Genomic DNA, 19,452 nt, shown 5'->3' with positions numbered 1-19,452 from the left:
ATCAGATCGCAATTTTGTTTTTAAATTGTTACCCGCTCGCGAAATCAGTAATTTTTTTATATAACATCCCGAGTCTCAGTTCACGTTATAACTATATATTACTACCGATGTCTTTTATAATCAAATAATTTGGATATATCAACAAAGTTGAAATGGTAAATTGGCCACCGTAACGATTACAAAAACTGACGTTTCGAGCGTTCGCCCTTCGTCGGAGCGAATAGAGGAATTGTGGAGTGTGTGTGCTTTTAAAGGCAGAAAATGGAGCTACGTTATTGGTGGGAACATGGCAACGAGAAAAACAAGAATAAATTAGTGGAATGATAAGCGTTCGTTGATCGCTGTGGGATTTAGACTGCTGGTTTGAAAGATGAGCTTTTGTTCAAGATCAACAGTCTCACAACAAGACTGACTGAACACAGACGGGCGACGAGGAAAGGTGATTTCAGCAATCACATTGCTGAACACCATCGACTTACCAACCACAACATTGACTGGAACTCTGTGCAATGCCTAACCTACAGCACTGACTATTTTCAACGACTGACTCTGGAAAGCTGGTTTACTAACTTAGAACAGACTCCCCTAAACAGATGTCAACAACTACCCGCCCCATACAAACGACTCATTCACGACATAAACATCACAAACGACCGAAAAAGAACGACCTAACTTTACCGACAGATCGAAACAGACCAATCACGACCGACTTACGTCACTTGAGTCTTACAGCCAATAACATCACGGCAAAACCAACCGATCGTATCACACGAACTGGAATAAGAACATTCTACTGACAACAATCATTCACTTGACTCTGATGATGACTTCCGCACAGGTTGTCGAAACGTCAGTCACTACCACCGACAACAGTCCTTCTCAGGACTACACTCACCCAGACGATCAGACTACACCTTCACATGTTACCCCCGGGTTCAAGCCATTTACTGCATTTTCTACGTCTTGTTTAATTGAGAATTCGTCCGTTGTTTTAGGAATGGGAACGAAATTTAAGCCCTTACTAAGGACGGATTTTTCTGAATCGGAAAGTGAGAGGTTTTCTGGAATGGTAACTACAGTTTTGAGGTTTTCTGGTGATGAGTGGTTAGCGATTTGGGGACCGATAAGTTGATCAAGTTTTTGGGCCTTAATTTGGTTCAAATGATTGAAAAGTTTCGAATTAGTTTCCTGAATTTTGGCGGGGATAGATTGTAATAAAACTGCGGGACAGATTTTGGAAAGTTCAGAGCGGCAATGTAGGATTTGTTCGGTGAGGTGATTACGTTTTTGGCACATAGCTTTAATGGTAATTCTCATGATGTTACGTGAAAAAGAATTTTGGGCGCACTGAATTTGGTGATGGTATTGTTTGGTGGGAGATGCATGAAAATTGGAGGTAAAACCCTTGGGAATAACTTTACAATGAAGGCAACGACCGATGAAGTTTATGTGGCTGCAAAACCTAGTTTTGGCGAAAGTTAGAATGGCTAAACGGAATGCTAGATCTTTACTAATAGGGGGAAAAGGGAAAAGATAACTTACGATTTCCTGGCGTAGCTCCTTTGTGAGGTTCTTGAGGCTTGGCATGGTCCGCTGTTGTGAGTACTGTGGATTGAAAAAGACAAAATTTAGTAGTCGCAGCAATCAAAATACAAATGAATAAAGGCTGATAGTTTCGAAAGAAACTGTTTGGGGCTGCGTCGGTGCGGGTAACGAAATAATTTGAATATATGAACAAAGTTGAAATGGTAAATTGGCCACCGTAACGATTACAAAAGCTGACCTTTCGAGCGTTAGCCCTTCGTCGGAGCGAATAGAGGAATTGTGGGTTGTGTGTCCTTTTAAAGGCAGAAAATGGAGCTACGTTATTGGTGGGAACATGGCAACGAGAAAAACAAGAATAAATTAGTGGAATGAAAAGCGTTCGTTGATCCCTGTGGGATTTAGACTGCCGGTTTGAAAGATGAGCTTTTGTTCAAGATTTTTACGGCTTTCCGTGTTACCTAAGTGTAAGGAAAGACCGCAGATTGCCATATGTTGTTTAGAATGATTAGGTAAATTAAAATGCCTAGCGACTGGTTTCGATGTGTCCTTGTCATTCCTTTCCACGTCTCGAAGGTGTTCTCGGAATCGGTCACCTAGTCTTCTGCCTGTTCCGCCGATGTATATCTTTTTGCAATAAGTGCAAGTTATGCAGTAGATTACATTGGCGGAGGTGCACGTGAAGTGATCGGTGATCTTAATGGATCGTTTAGGTCCCGATATTTTATCAGTGTTGTGAATGAAAGGACACGTTTTGCATCGTGCAGGAGTGCATTTAAAAGTGCCTGGTTGGTCATTAGTCTGAAAAAAACTTCTGACCAAAAAATTGCCTATGATTTTGTCGCTTTCCTAATATTCCGCCTCTAACGCTTAAAGATGGCCAAACACTTTTGGCTTACTTGCATTACAGAAATAACGCTTTCATTGACATGAGGAAAATAATATTGCTGTGACAATAGTTTTTCGCGTGGGAAACTGAACTTTTCGCGAACGGCACAACAACAACGTGGGGAACTAGCTTTGTAGAGCGACTCGGCACCGAGAATGGTAAGGTGACCTCTTCGAGCGAGCTTGTATGGACGTCAAGGACGAGACAATCTTTTGGTTTCACAGTAACTTTTGTTCTAGGTCAGGCGAACAACTGACATGACCTCTAGTGAACTCAAGTTGGTAATCGAGGATGTAATCGCGATGTAATCAACAAAGCTTTGAAATGTACTTACCTTAGTACTATCGAGCGCGTGGTTCCATTTGAAGCTAAACGATCTATATTGATATACTCAGATGCCGAAAATGAAAGAGCAGGTTCAATAAACCTAAGGCCATCATAGCAAACCTTGCTGAGATTCACAGCTTTGATATTGAAAATATACCAATGGTAATTACAACAGAGCACCTTATAAAATAAAACGAAAAATACAATTGAAAGTTTCTGCTAATCTTAGCAAGGTTGGTGTTAAGTTTGACCGCATTGAAAGTTACAAGTATAAACTCAGCTGCCAACTACCATGAGAACTAATTTTGCCAGAAAGACATTTATTACCTAAAATTTCACTAGAATTGAACAAGAAAAGTACCAATAGGCAGCTGCACAATGAAAACAAAGTAACAATGCAAAATCTATTTCCAAAAACTACTGGTGGCTTTTCTATATTTTCTTTGACTCACTGAAAAAAAAGAAACTCGCATGAATCGAGAATGCTAGAATAATGAAAACAACGAAAATAAATATGCTTAAACAACCATACGGAACAACCACTAAATTTTCCCGTAACATTGCAGGTTTCCAAACACATACTGCGTTCAAGGTTGCTAAAGGATCACGGGATCCCGTGGTAAACTAATTCTCACAGTTTCTCCGTCTACATGATCAACGCCCCGCCATCCTTTACTAAGCCGGCAATATTAATCAGTGGTCGAGCGTGTAGTACTATTTAAAAAACGAGCAGCAGTGTTTTGTCGGTTTTAAAACATAATATTAATGCATTTAATAGCTTCAAAAACCCGTGCCTCTCTAGGGATTTTTCTAAACGTGATTTGAATGCATTAAAAGTTAATTACGTACAGAGGGGAAAAGTGCTCCTTGTTCGGCTGCTGTTAAAGTTCAGAAAGCTTTTTCTTGAAATGCCGCCCAAACTCGGGTTTCGAGAACCAAAAAATGCGAAGGAAGAGAAAGATTGGAAAGAGTTCCATATAACCCCAAACATTAATTATGCATTCATTTCATAAAGACTAAATATAAAGGTTTCTTTGCAACACTCGCAGTGCATAATTAATGTATGGGGTCATATGGAACTCTTGCCGAAAGATTACTTGGATAGTTGTGTTCCAAGGGCTACTCGGTATGCCACGAAGCGGGCTTACAAAATTTTTGGCGAGTGGCAAAGTTCAAGAAGAAATAAAGACGCCAACTTGGAGGAAATAGGATTTAGAGTTGAAGTTGGGAGTATTCAAAATTGCACAATTAATTTTGTGAACAATGGGAAATTGTAAAAGAACGAATTTCTGTTCCAACAACAATTTATCAGGAAAATAAATTCTGTTGTTTACTGCGGTTAATGTTTTGTACGCTGCCTTTCGGGGAATAATTTGGTATTATAATTAACGTGATCTTTATATAAAGATCTCTGGTGTTCTTTATATAAAGATCACAGTGATCCTAATTTCATTAATAATTCAGTGATGATTTCGTTGTTTATGAATTGTACCCCGATTTCCCCCGAGACCGAAATCAAAACCCTTTTCGGGCTTTTCAGAATAGGGACTTGAAGCAGTCAGGACGGCAACGCCACGGAAGACGTCGGTTAAAAAATGAGTTTCTACTTTTAGTTAGAATTTCGAAAATGGCTGCATGTGTTTACCGTCTCATAGGGCGCCAGACCTCAAACTCAACATAACGCATAAAAGTAGCGTTGAGTTCCAAATGTAAATTAAAATAATTTGCCGCCGCGGTTTAGCTTCACAGACGACGCAAATTTTGGTGATTTCAGGTTGTTGTTTTGCAAAGGACGGCTAAGAAATGTACAAAGTTTGAAAATGCACGTGCTGGGCTATTTTTCTGCCAATTAGATCCATTGTTTTTCCACGTTCTCGTTGCCGTAGCCGTCGTGGTTTGCTTAAAGTCCCTAATGATCATTCTATACCGGCTATAAAGGTTCATACCTGTGATCGATTTGCCTCGTGTGATAGGCTAATCAGCTCATGAATTATTAATGAGTTTTTGAATGCTATATAATCAGTTAGAACTGATGTGGCCGAGGAAAGAGGCTGCCGGAATATATTATGCACTCCGAGACCAGATATGATGGTAGATAGCAAGAGATTACATATCAAATGTATGGAGAAAACCTCATATAAAATACGTAAGTGATTTCTATGTACGTGTCAGTTTTTCAACCATTTTCTTTTTCCTTGTGCTGAGAGGAGACTAATATATCACTGGCTTATTTGTTTTTCTGTGAACAGCAACCATCTCAAGCTTAACAAATAACAAGTAAAATATTTTTGTAGCCGTAAATCTTTGTTACATTTTAAACTTTGTGAGCTAGAAACAAAGCATGCCAAATGAATTTCAAAGTTAACCGCTGAACAAAATTGCGGGCGCTATGTGATCAACGATGGCGGATTGTCCTTTTGATTTACATCAGCTTTCAGGGCATCAAATTATCCTTTTGCCACCAACACATATCATGTAAATCGATAAGTATCACGCAGTGGAAGACAAATGATTTTGATCGATCTTTCCGAGAGCTCTTACCGCGTTTAATATTTCGACAAGGCAACAAAGCAAATCGAATCTGGTACTCTGTTGGCATAATGGCTACTCATCTAACAAATGATGTCAAGCCAAGAGTTGCAACTGTGGCACCCAAGAGACATGTATGTACCATCAAGTTTCTTGCTAGATCTCTTTTGTTAGAAGGTTGGACTATATGCGCCGTTGATGTTCATCATCAACTGTTGCGTTTCCTCGAGAATAAACCAAATATAAAAAGAGTTCTCTAAAAGGGATCAACTTGCGCTATTCGAAGATTCTCTCCTCGTTCATGTTTAAACGATATTCTCTGGGAAATTTCTTGTAAATTTTAAGTTATTTTAAGTTAATAAAATAAAGATGTGGTTTACGGAATTTTGATGTTACAGACCACGTCAGCACGAGTTAGGAAATCAGCTGCCCCAAAATCTTATTACTGATTTTGGAAGTCCAGTGATAGCTTTCACTGCCCATGTAGGAATAATGATTAGAAGTGGTTAGTCATATTAGGCCTCTTAAAATACCCTTATTTTTGGACTTTGTCAAAACCAGAAAGAGTCGTCTTTACTTAAGGGAGAGGTAAAGGAAGAAATGAAATAAAAAGTTAAAACAATTCAATGTTCTTGAAGTCTGATATATACAAACACAACCAGATTTTAATTTGTTGAAGGTCGTTATTTTCGAACATTGAAAATGCGGTTTAAGTTACTGCTAGCTCCGTTTTAAGCATTTATTTTTTCTTGTGCATTTAAAGTGAAAGAAACTTCAAAATTTCTCGAAAAGTTTTTTAAACCGAGAAGCGCAGCCGAGTGGTTAACAGGCTTTTCTCGTGTTCTCTCAACGTCGTGCCCGGTTTATTAGCCGGTAAACTGATAGACAATTTGGTTTATTGCTTAAATATGGAGATGAGATCAAGTATTTTTTCAACTTATTTTTTTAAACCTTACCTCCAGCTACTGCAAGGTGTATTGTGAAACGATGAAATAACGCACGGGATAAGTACAAGCATGAACAAAATAACATTAGCAATCATATTTCTTTAGCGAGTAGGGTGACCTATCTTTTTTTTACAGTAGTTCTCGATACAGAGCTTGGTATGAAATGTTCAAGAATATCGTTTGACAAATTTTATTTCTGAGGATTATCCCTAAGGGTAAAATTTGTACTGGAACCTATGGTAAAATTGAAGAAAGCCTCCCCAGAAGGTCTGTCGGCCGACTGTTGTGCAATTTTGTGAGTCTTTGAAAAAATTTACTCGTGCTTATTTATTCCAAACTCAGAAACGAGTAAATAGACTGTCATCTTGGTGAGTTTGAACTTTCACAATTACCTCAAAATTAATTTTGACGAACACCACGCGATAGAGGTAAATTAGCTGAAAATCTGAACTACAGGTATAGTCAACAAATTGTATACATGGAAGTAAGCTTACAAAATACAATAATAAATAATGGATTTTTATACATTTTGATTTAAATAAGTGGCAAACTTGTTCTTTACGAACTTTTCAAAACGGTCAGTTTTTGTGTTTTTCACATAACTAGTAGAAGAAAACCTGAGATGGAAATGCTTTGCGACAAGTGTTGGAAGCTGAAAACTTTTGCTGAAAATATCAAAAATTTCAGGAATTTGATAAAATTTCAGGGGACAATTTTTCGACTATGCTTGTTGGATACGAGATTGGTTATAGCCGACTCGGTGCCATGTGGCTCGTTGGATATTCAGCATCTCAGATGCAACACCCGCTCGTGGAATTATTGCTAAGTCTCCTCATGGGTCAGAGAATAAATTATGTACTTATTGACTGGGCTGTAGGGCCGGACGAAAAAATATTTGTTTAGAGGTTATGATGTACGTCCTAGCCAAACTCAGCTTTGATTGGTTTGGCGTCAAAATTAGTTCTCTTGGAGTGTAATTTGCTAGTGTCTGAGGTAAAGGCAGACTGTCGGCTCATCGTTACATACATATGTACATACCTAACTGAAATAGGTTGAATCTAAACAGCTCTGGGTTAAGGTGGCTCTTCAGTATATTGCGCTATACATTCTTAACTCTTATGACATCACGTAATTAGGCGAATAAGTGCGTGCGCATTACGAGAACATGGTATTGGTTTTTTTTTTCAATCAATGGAGGTGGTAAAAGAGGTGCGCTGGTCTTTTTCTTTGGAATGAACAAGGTGACCTTTTTGTCATAATCTTAGTGTACAAGTTGGATAATTAGAAAAATTAACTCCATACGCAAGAGACTTTCTTCCTATCAAGTATTTTTTCAAGTTATTTTTTTTAACCCTTACCTCCATCTACCGTAAGATGTATCGTGAACCGATGAAACGCACGGGATAAGTACAGGCATGGATGGAATAAGATTGGCAATCATATTTCTTTGGCAAGTAGGGTGATCTATCTTTTTCTACAGTAGTTCTCGAAACAGAGATTGGTATAAAATGTTTAAAAGAAATCGTTCGACAAATTTCAGTTCTTAGGATTATCCCCAAGGGTAAAGTCTGTAATCAAGCATATTGCCTCCCCTTCCCCTCCTCAGCCGGAACATATCCCGGTTTCCCTGTGGTATGAAGCGACTAACAGTATTACCACTCTCCCCTGGATGGGATGCTGGTCCATTGCAAGGTCACCCCCCCCCCCCCCAGCATTTCATCAGGCTACCCTGACATTCGCCGGTACCCATTTATTTTCCTGAGTGGAGAGAGGCTCTATGAAAAAACAGAACACATTGACCGGGTCAGCTGTCGAACCCGGACTCTGGACCCGGAGTCCAGTGCATTGACCATAAGGCCACTGCATCTTCTAAAATTACCTTAAATGGAAGTATTTATTCGTTGTAAAAAAAGGGCGGGAGAACGCAAAGTTTAGCCCGTCATATTTTGATATGATTACCTTTAAAAGGGGTACCAGTTTGGCTTGTTGGTGACGGTGTGCTAGCCTTAGTCGAGGCATCTGTGATGAAAAATATTTCAAAACGTTTGTTAGTCAATAAAGATTTCTTATAACGAAGAGCAGGAACATTCCTCTGATAATAAGGCCTTAAAGCCAGAGATTATGCCGCAAAAAACTGCAAATGCATCTTGCTCACATTCTCGAGTTTGTTAATGCTCTTTCCGTTTAAAAATTGCAACTGATGGATCATTCAAGCCATGTATCGACCCATAATAAATTATTTGAAATGTCAAATCGCGATGAATACTACAGGTAAATATTGTTTTAGTTGTGCCAGATCCCATGTAGGCCTCTCACCGGCCCGCCTTACTCAAGGCCTTAGACTTGCTCGCAAGCGGAGAAACGCTCATGCCTCAGCGATAAAAGAATAAAGGCTGATAGTTTCGAAAGAAACTGTTTGGGGCTGCGTCGGTGGGAGTAACGAAGGGCTAACGCTCGAAACGTCAGCTTTTGTAGTCATTACGGTGGCCAATTTACCATTTCAACTTTGTTGATATATCCAAATTATCAGCGATAAAAGGCTGATCGCAGGCTATAATTTGGAAAGCCCATAATTTTCTAAGATTAAAAAGTTTTGTTGAGCACACTTCTTACTTGGCACACAAACGCTGCTCATACACAAACAAACCTGTTGGATCCTTTGAAGAAGCGCTGGTGGGGCTGTAATCGGGTCTTGATGGCCATTTGTAAAGTTTTGTATTATTATATGTTCCTGCAATTTCATTTTCTATAAGAAAACAGAAGCTACCCGTTATGTTGCTTCTTCAAGCTGTTAATGCAAATAGTTTCTAAGTACACAAATGTTCGATCCACAGATCCTTTCGATGTTTACCGTCTTGTGGTTAAATTTTTAATTCTTCGGATTTATACCCCGTGAGCTCTATTTTATTTCTGACTACACAGGATTTATATCGGGTATCATTTTTCAGCGTTCGTGATGAAAAGTAGCGCGTCATATTCGGATCATAATCTAAGTTCTTTAACGATGTTAGACCATTTGTTTTATACAGACTTGTACAGGTATCAAACATGTTAGAGAAAAAGGGGGTTATACCTTTTTGAATATCGGCACAGGGAATATTCACTCGGAAATGTATTTCTAGAATCGGTCTTAAAATGCGCATTATGAAACAAACGTTCTTTTTTATCCTGCAACTTCGGGTTAAGTAATCAACTGTTGCATAGTCAACAAGTGTAACACAACTTAACCAACTTTGGCAACTTTGATACTATCTCAGATATTTTAAAATAGGGTCTTTAAGTGTTTCTTGAGTTACCTTTGAGTATAAAATAGCCATCCTCAGCTTCAATATCACAAGCAACTACATCATTACTTTCACCATGTTTCAACGATAAAGTCCCAGCAGCAATCTCTCCTTCAGGTGCTATTATCTGAATGACTCCTCCTGCTCCGCCACCCAAAGGGTAGTCAGGACTGTCTCCGTTAAGATCTTGTCCGCTCCCTCCATCCACAATTAGTTTTCCGTTTTGATGTATAATTACCTTTGATTAATCATAGCAGAGTTTTTGTTGAGTTTCAACACTAACTACAATAAATTTAAAATGGGTAGAATTCGAATTGCTATTGAAATCACATTTACCTTATGTATCTAATAATTATTATTTTATACAAAACTGAACTCTATCATCGATTTATATATCAGAGGTCCTTTGACAGTAACCACACCTGATTATATTAATTCAGGTTACTGACCTTAGATGCCTTAAGGCGAATAAGTCCTCCTGAGCCCCCAGAACACGCTCCTGCGGTGTCACTTTGGGCTTCAGCTATAATGGGAGCACCTAGAATTGAATCAATGTCACTTTCGGTTAACACCGCTTAAACAATGAATAACCATTAATTTCCGTATCAAGGAAGAGGAATCGTGGCTTCCGATCGATGCCTTTGAACTGTTTTGTTCCTCAGTGTACCTTCAAGGGTTATCGGAATGGAAGAGGAGACAAAGTTTCATTCTTTAACTTTCCAAAGGACCCAAATTCCTCTGCATTTTAACCAGAATTTTAGTTCTTGCACTTTTAAATTAGCTGGAGCTCTCCCACTTAGTGATGAACCAGGAATATCTGCTTCTGAAAGCTTTAGATTGTTTGAAACCGAGCTCATTTTGTGTTAATCAAGGTAAAAGCCTCCGAAAGAAGAAAAACACAGTGGTCCGACGGACCTCGCTTTCGTGCAAACTTGTTACTAGGCTTCTTAAGCAAATTATCATTATGCATAGCGTGTATTAGTTTCCGTTACTAGGAAGATGAATTGTTCCCTAATTCTTAAACTTCAACATACATATAGAAAGAAAGTCTACAGCCTGAACATTTTTAACGTAAAAATAAGATTTTTGTAAATCTCGAGTTTGACATTTGTTGAACACGATGCTATCATGAATTTTAAGTGCACTGAGTACTATGCAGCCGTGATCATTTGGGCTTCGTGTAAAGCGCTTTTTTCTTCCAACGATTACACTTTTCCCATGAGGGCTGCACTGTTTATGAAATAATGAAATAATAATGAAAAAGGAATATGATGACTGTCCATCTCATTGCACTGATTAAATTTACGAAGACGAAACTTCGGTAAAGTAAACTTTTCTCCAACATTTAACTTTGACGGGACAGTTTAAAGGGCAAACAAATAATGTATTTACGGATGGTGTTGTTGTGGATTGGATGGTTGGCCTGATCAAAATTTTACGAGATTTTGCTGTCGATGTCGAGTCAGCTACTTAATAAAAAAAATTACGTCGTCTAGTTCTTTCGAAATAACCGAGCACTTTGTCTGGGTATCAGTGGATAAATTCTTTACAAAAAGAATAACTTTACCACGTAGGTGTCAAGTTAATCACATCGATTGAGTCGCGGATAACAAATTCAACTTATCTTGATGACACTTTTGGACATGGTCTTACTATTGTTAGATCGTAACAATTTTTGTAAAAATTGAATTAAGTTAACACGATCGGCCATGGATCGATTAAAGGACTTTGCTCGACCTTTACCTATGATTATCGCTCCATTCTCAGCCACAAGTTCCATAGCTCCTCCACCAGAAACGCTTCCTGGATTTTCCACGCATGCACCTGAATAAAAAAATAAAGAAATTAATCCACCGTCAGATAAAAACATTGCAGCGCTTTTTGGCCGGGATGTATCAGGCAGTCAAGCATCTTCGGCTTCTTAACAGGACTGAAACATTTCTTTGGTTTGATTCAGTTCAGTGATCGAGATACTCGCTTCTGTTTCCGAGCTTGCCGCATGGAAATCTATGTGACAAGCCGAGTAAATATCTCGACTATTATGTAATAGATACAAGAAATAGTGATATCTGCGGCAATTTATAGGCTACATGGACGTGCTGTCGTTATTTAAGTATTTTTCTTTATTTGAACAATTGCCTTCAAATGAAAACAATAATTATCTCACCTCCACTTCCTCCTAACAGAGAGGCTGTGTTGTTTTTGTCATACGGTTTAGGCAAACTAAAGAAGCGGTTGCTAACCACTGTTCTTCCTCCGTTTCCTCCATGACTTGCGCCTGGTGTACATTTCTTATCTAGTGGGACGTTCGTGTTAATTATTTTTAATCCCCCAGGTCCAAGTCCTAGCAATTAGTAAACCACCAATTAAAACTTCATTTGAAAAGAAGTAAATCATCATCACTCGCAAAATGTGAACATAAATAACTCCTAATGTGGGAGTATAGGCAAAAGATCACGCCTATTCTTAGACCCTCCTATGGTTATCACGAAATTTCCCAGTTTGAAAAAGCAACCAGGAAAACTTGTAGACACATAAAAAGGTAAAGGGAAATATATCCGTTCATACGTGAATGATGAAAATAGTTATGACAATAGCAATTATTATAAACTTTATACACCCATGAAAAAAACACACAACTATATACCAGGTGATAAACCAGTGGCCCTCGTAAATAATGAATTGTTCAAACCTTAAAACTACCATTATTAAAAATATAACAAAAATAACATAAACGAACAGCTATAATGTGTAAGAGTGCAACTATTAACAAAAATAAATTTAAAGCTATAAATATATTGACAAAGAATTGAATTAAAAGATAAAATGGTCTGAGTGCCTACAACCGTTTATTCAAACATTGACTTCTTAATATTGGGGGTTTTTACCACTCGCATGGCGAATTAACAAGAGGTATCAAGACTCTGCAATTTTCTTCTTTACTCTCTACTCTTCTATTGTTGATACTACCTTCTACTACCGCAGCTATTTCTCTTTTCTTTTTTTAGCAAGGAGTGCCCGCGTATTTAATGCAAAAATCACTGACATGTTTGGGTTAGCTGACCGTGGGAGTTTCCATAGTGCATTCGTTGTTTTGCTAGGGGGGAAATCGGGTGGCTCGCTCGGAAGCACTTGGCGAGCACCAAAGAACCAATTAAACGCCAATGATTGAGCTGCGCACGAGAATCACGCGCATAAACAGGATCTTCAGTTTGGGTAAAACTCAAGGTCAGTTTTACCAACCCAAACATGACCACCTATGAAACTAATTATTCTCGACCATAACAAGCGATTAAAATGTCGAGCACGACAAGAAGGAAATCCGCGAACTGAGCCAAGTTCAAGCAGACACTTAAAAGAATAAGTGATCAAAACTATAAATTTATCAAAATAACACGAAGGCGTAAAAAGGCGAGACTCAATAAAAGAAAAGGTAAATTCCTAAAAATACTTTTCATTCTCCTTTGTACCCTTCGCCATTTTCCTTCCTCTGATTGCCGAAAAAAGGAAAGTTTTGTTTGCTTTTGTAAAATATAACTTTCGAATTCCATATATACGGTTCGTCTTTTTGCCTGCTGTTAAAAGATGTTGGTCCAGTAGTCAGTACTTCTTTCGCGCTTTTATATCCGCTGATACGCATAAGTTTTCCAGTGAATTCGGGGGAGAGGGAGGGGAAGGAAAACCTTCCCCTTCCTCTCCCCTGTTGCCCATTTTTCCACTTAACACTTACTCCCTCGGCAAATATTTCCTCGCCCCAATCCTCCACAGCTACCAAATCTAAGATGGCGGCCTAATACGAAAATGTGCACTCGTGCGCCCAAAATACGCCGGCACTGCAGGCTAGAAGCGAACGGTCGAGTTAATTAAGTGCAAATGTGCCCAAAAATCGAACATTTTCAAAATATGGTGGCAACAGACAAAAACATCGATTCGACTCATATTCTCGAGTTGCGTTGGCCTAAGAGTGAAACAAACCACTGCATACTTCGTTTGGCTGAATATAGATTTATTTTCGAGAAACTCGATAACAGCTGAATTCCACCAAAATGTGGCTTTTGAGGCTCAAAACTTCAGACGCTTCTCGGAGCGTCGCGTTACAAAATGAAAAAACCTGGATTGACAAAAACCAAATCTTGAAAAATAACATCAAAACACATGTTGATTGCAATTTGAGCAATTCTTGACCATTTATTTACACAATCTAATTGAATTTATCCGACCTACTTCCAACTAGATTAAAAATAGGTCAAGAGTAGCCCTTGATTTAACTATGTGCCATACAAAATAATTATCCAGGGGCTGCTAGGGATTCGTTCAACGCCTATTCTTACACCTTCCTATGGTTATCACGAAATTTCCCGGTTCGCGAAACTCCCCGCGTGCACCATAACTCTATGGACGAACGCTAAGCATGAAACAATTCTTAAATGTTTCATGGTACTTGGGTGGATGAAGCCTATTTTAGGACAACAAAGAGCGAAAGATCTGCAAAGGGAATAGCCCATCATGCATCACTGCAGATGTGCAACAGAGATAAGTGTAGTGTTTAAATATTTGTTTATTTAAAAGAAGTTTTATAAGGGTCCAACCTAGAAAACCACGACTTTCGCTGAAATGTTTGTACTAGCCAACGTTCAACAGCTTTATATCCGTACTGTTTCTTCCCCAGAGGCTACTGTGCCTTGTTAAGTTACTCGTGCCGGTAGTAAGTCTACGACCCAGGTAGCACACGTTCAAATTATTCACACTCGTCTTTTCCCGGAAGTGGTAAAAAAAAAAAAAAAAAAACTCACGCCTGGAAACGAAACCATTTCTGCGTATCTCAGAACTCAAGAAACTCTTCGAGTAATCATTGCACCAGCTGATACAGCAGGCTCGAGTGCGAGTCGGTATACCTACATCAGTCAAATACGGTACTTGCATTTTGGAAACAGTGGCTTTGAAAAATTCACTCATCTAGTTAGTTATTTAGAATTCTTTCTCAAGAAGGTAGCCAAGTGAGCAGTGATCTATCCCCCTCAAATATGGTCGGGTCCAAAGCCATCAATGCATTATATGGCGAAATATCATAGAGCGTAGCTGATGCGTAATGACAAATTTAACATAAGCCTGTTGTCTGGTCAGACCAGAATGTTCACGCCCGTTGGAAAAAAGACTGACATCTAGATTTAACAAGTAAACAAACCCATGTTTTGCCTATCTCCTTACTATTTCCTTCTAAGATGATAAATTTAAGAAGTGAATGACTACTTCTTATTGAAGTCCAAAGCCAATCAATGCTTAATATGGCGATATATTATTGAGCATGGTTTGATACATCAAAAGGAACTCGGCGCCTCGAACTTAGAGCCTCTCGTCTACCCCAAACCAAGCTTTGCACTGGGGCGAGGGACAAATTGTCATGGTATGTATGTTAACAGGAGGAGAGAATAATGTTGTTTGGCTAAGAATTAGGTCAACGTCGTCGTCTGCCCGGAAAATCGAGACAAGTGGAATGGCTCTCAATCCACCTTAAACAAGCAAGAAGAGGTATAACTACTGTTTCCCGTTTTCTGGATCGTTTGTCGAAGTCACGGTGCACTCTTACTGTAGTTTTGAACGAGCAGCAGATATCCTTATAAGAAGAACGACACGCACTGCTTTTGCAGAGTTCACATCTTTTCTCTGCATGCAATTCGTTTTATGCCAGTTTCAAGGTAATTTCTGTAATTAATCAAACAATCTATAGCGATTAAAATAGTAAGGAAGAGAAAACAAATACGATTCAATCTTTCAGCGTCTTAAAAAATACTTATAAGTCATTTTAAATCCTGACCTCTATTCAAGGCAATTGTCATCTCGACCGGTTCCTTCTCACACAAAGCCCCAAGTGTTTATAGATACACAGTGTGGTATCAGCGATTAACGATCAAAACACCCCTCTGAATTTCATTAAATATGTTTGACTAGAACTCATTTTTAAAACAACATACCGTCAACCGAAGAAAATTAAGTAAGAGTGCAGGGAAGTTGAAATCTTATCAACAGTAAAATACAGTAATATTGTAGCAGGCAGTGGTTTTAATCACCGAACTAGGTTTACCTTTCGTTGTTTTTGTCCTAAAATGAACTTCATCAAACGATGGTGACAGTAAGGAAATGGTTGAGTTTGTTGATCATCCTAGTGTTAAAGTCATTGCTGAGAAAACTTGTGATGATGTTTTTGACCTCGTCCCAGTTGATGTTGATAACATAAGGAAACTTTTGGATACTCTTGACCCTCGCAAGGCTGTTGGTTGCGATAAAATATCTCAGAAGCTACTTCGTTTATCCTCACCTGTTATTGCCGAGCCGGTTACCCGTTTAATCAATTATTTTATTACCAATCGTCAATGGCCAATAGTTTGGAAAAGCAGTGACGTTGTTCCTGTTTTTAAGAAGGAAAGTACGACGGAAAAGAACTGCTATCGTCCAGTTTCTGTTCTGACTTCCTTATCGAAATTATATGAGAAGGTGTTGTTCGATCAAATCTATGAAGCCTTTTATTGGCGGCTCTCACCGAATCTGTCTGGCTTTCTCAAGGGTCACTCGTGTTGCACGGCCTTATTGAAATTGACTGAAGATTGGAGAGCCTGTCTTAACAGAAGAGAAGCTGTTGCAGCGGTGGCTATCGACTTAAGTAAAGCTTTTGACTCTGTTTGTCACCCGCTTCTCCTTGCTAAATTAAAGGCATCTGGTTTTACGCATGATGCGCTGGAAATTATGACCGCTTACCTTATTGGACGGAGACAGAGGGTCAAACTTGATGGTGTATATTCTTCGTGGAGAACCGTTAAAACTGGTGTACCACAGGGGTCCCTGTTGGGTCCACTCTTATTTGATTTGTATGTTAATGATCTTAATTATTTTATTACTAATACGTCCTCGAGACTATACGCTGACGACACTACTCATTACGCTTCTGATGTCTCACCAACAGTCTTGCAGTATAGAATTAACTCTGATCTGAGCGTTCTATCGAGATGGTTCTCAATGAATTTTTTACAGATTAATGCCACCGAAACGCAAGCTATCGCTATTGGCCCGTCTTCATACCAGTATGATTTCCATCTTAATGATTCTAATGTCCATTCAAATGATACACTCAAAATCCTAGTGGTGGTTCTAGATAGCAAATTAACATTTAAAGCGCACATAAAGCAACAGCTGGATAAGGGATGCGCAAAGGCTTCGGCTTTGCGGAGAATACGCAAATTTATTTCTAAGGACGTGTTAGTTCGTTTATACAAGGCCTATGTTCTCCCTCATCTTGAGTACTGTAGCCCCCTTTTACTGGGAGTAGGTAACGCGGAGACTACTACAATAGAGAGAACTAATTACTTTATATTAAGAACTATATTAGGCTTCTCGAAGTCTGTGTCATACGACTTCCTCCTCAAGTTGGCCAACATTAAGTCCTTGGAGAATCGTAGACAATTCCAATCGTTGGTTATGTTATATAAGTGCTTGTATGATAAGGGGGCACCTTACATAAGTGATTTTTTTAATTTTAGAAATGTACCGTATAGTTTACGTGGGCTCAGTACAAGGCTAGATTTACTTCCTTTTAATCCTGAGTTTTTACATCGGTCATTTTCATTTTTAGCTAGTAAACTTTGGAATGCACTACCCCCTAAACTCAGAGAATCTCAAGATATTGTTTCATTCAAGCGTTCTCTTAAAGCCCACATGGCTTAGCGGTAGTGATTGTAAATATTGTTATTGTTAATATTGTTAATATTGTAAATTTTTGTTGATAGCTCTTGTCTATGATCTTCGATACTGTTTTTAGTTATTTAATAGATCTATTTATTATTTGTATTCTTACAAAAATTATGTTTTCTTTCTAATTGTTTCCCAATGAATTATTCGTTGCCTTCAACTTGATCAAGCAGCCGTTATCACAAAAACCTTTCCAGCAAAAATCGCCTGTTGTAAAAGTCTCCTAGTGCCTTTCGTTGCAGAGGAACTATCAATTATTGATTATCAAGGTTGCCCGCGCGATTAAGAGAGGATGCACTTTGTCTCAGCCAATCAGAATTCTGCAATTTTTCCTAGTATGTGGTAATTGGTCCAATCATAGCCGAAAAATACCCGAGATACAAATGTATGGAAGGCACTGTGTGCATATATCCACAGATTATTCGAAGTTCGCTTATATATAAAGATGCAGAGTTTTTTAGTTTGAAATTTAGACCGCCCTGAGTCATCTATCAACTTTTAAATAATGACGTTGTCAATGTTGCTTGAATAACAAAAGCGTTTTGGTTTCGTCCCTTCATTGAATGTGTGTCCTTTTTCCACTTTGGATCCACTACTTGTTGTTTTACTCAGTTTAAGAGATAGAGATTAAATTGAAATTTTCTCTGCTTGGCGGAGGAAGAGCATCTAGCGCAAATGCTTGAGCTAAAGTGAATTTGAAAGTGTGCGGAGTGATTTAATGAATATATCCGTGGTGAAGTTTCTCGGGTGACGTTTGAAATTATAAGAGATATCTACTTTCGAAAACTATACTTAATGTGCTCTTCTTTTCATCTTTTCCATGCTGTTTCACGCATTACTTTTCCTCGGAAAACACATCTTGGAATTGTTAAGTGAGAAAGATGGAAAAACATTGCAAAGAAAGGGGAGGAATTTTTTCAATCAGATAGAAAAATTTGGAGAAGTGAAACAGTTTTGTACCTACGAACAAATTGTCCCGACAGGTTTTGTTCCTTAACAGTGCTCGTTTTGTTGAGTGAAAGTTTAGGCATATAACAAAGCGCGTTGTCCAATTAGTCCAATTGGCGAGTAGATGACGCATAAACTGTCCCATTAGTGCTCAAATCGAGTTGTTGACAGCCTTCAAAATTGATGATTTTCAAATTTAGATTTGTCATTGGATAAAGTTCTTTGGGCATCTGTATCAAAAGGTTTAAATGCAAAGGTCGACTTAATAATTTCGACAGAGAACTAGACTTTTCCGGCTTTGTCTATTCTCAGAGCAAAAACTTAATTCATTCAAAGCGCGTCTCACCTGGGTAAAATTTTGACCCTCTGACCACCTCTCCAGTAGAATTCTGTGTAAATCCACCAAGACATGTTGTATCAAACACTCTCTCCCCACAAGTCATGCTCACATCAGTGTGTATCGAGATGTTTCCACTCTGACTCTTTAAACTCAGAGCATACTTCCCAAACACTTGAACTGTTGACCCGCTCCAGAACTCAATGTTACCACTGAACTCTATGTGAGCAACAAGATGGCTGCCATGTGCCGGAGAGCTTCTTTCCTGAAGTGTTGAGTTGTAATTAGCACCCGAACTGCAGTTAATGGACGGAGCAGTTGTGTTAATTTCAAGAAATTCGCCTCTCTTTATTATAAAGGAACCAGCTGAAAAAGAAAAGTGGTATTTTGCTATGACTAAAAACTATTCAACTGGTTTCCCTTGATACGGATGTCCAATTTAAGCTATAAGTAGAGCGATTGTATACTTGTTCAGTTAAACAGCAATATGGTCTATTTGTAAAGACAAATTCTTGTAGTTTTCTCTTAAACAAGACTGGTAACAAATCATCAAACCAAGTCATAAGGCTTACATTCATTTCCTCAAATCACACATGTGTGAATGAGTTTCTCTTTCCTTTCTCCAACAACATTTGTCTGAACATGACCATTAATTACCTTTTGCAGTTAGTACATGACTTAAAACCTATTTCGATGGAAGCACCTTTGACCCGAAATAGCGCCAAAAATATATAAAATTCAACGTAGAAACTGTGAGATCTTGCTAAGCTCAGCAAAAGGCAAATACTACCAGTTCCTATTCAGTCAACCGTAAACAGTTGTTATTAGATCATAAATGTAATTAGCGTTAAACTGTAACCGTCACCTGTCATGTTGTGTAGTTGTTATCCACCAGAGCTTTTCGAAAGT

The 19,452-nt window shown here is 38.6% G+C and overlaps 1 protein-coding gene across 1 annotated transcript; it reads right to left on the bottom strand.

The window, feature by feature from the left end:
- Positions 1 to 7,995: 7,995 nt before the first annotated feature.
- LOC148735220 (uncharacterized) lies at positions 7,996 to 10,375 on the bottom strand. The gene is made up of 5 exons (XM_088752904.1): positions 10,315 to 10,375; positions 9,968 to 10,056; positions 9,531 to 9,756; positions 8,882 to 8,980; positions 7,996 to 8,253 (listed from the first exon to the last, which is right to left on the bottom strand). Exons 1-5 carry the CDS (start codon positions 10,373 to 10,375, stop codon positions 8,174 to 8,176), a joined length of 555 nt encoding a protein of 184 aa, XP_088609030.1. The 3' UTR covers positions 7,996 to 8,173.
- Positions 10,376 to 19,452: the final 9,077 nt, after the last annotated feature.

Source organism: Stylophora pistillata, chromosome 3 (genome assembly GCF_964205215.1).
Source record: "Stylophora pistillata chromosome 3, jaStyPist1.2, whole genome shotgun sequence".
NCBI classification, from domain to species: Eukaryota; Metazoa; Cnidaria; class Anthozoa; order Scleractinia; family Pocilloporidae; genus Stylophora; species Stylophora pistillata.
This window is presented reverse-complemented; position numbering and strand designations above follow the sequence as displayed.

Coding starts and splice junctions, on each gene's coding strand:
- LOC148735220 (XM_088752904.1), bottom strand. CDS start 10,375: ATGAGCTCGGTTTCAAACAATCTAAAGCTTTCAGAAGCAGATATTCCT. Junction 8,981..9,530: donor TGGCTATTTTATACTCAAAG/GTAACTCAAGAA, acceptor GTTTTCTTATAG/AAAATGAAATTGCAGGAACA. Junction 8,254..8,881: donor TTCTTCAAAGGATCCAACAG/GTTTGTTTGTGT, acceptor TTTTCATCACAG/ATGCCTCGACTAAGGCTAGC.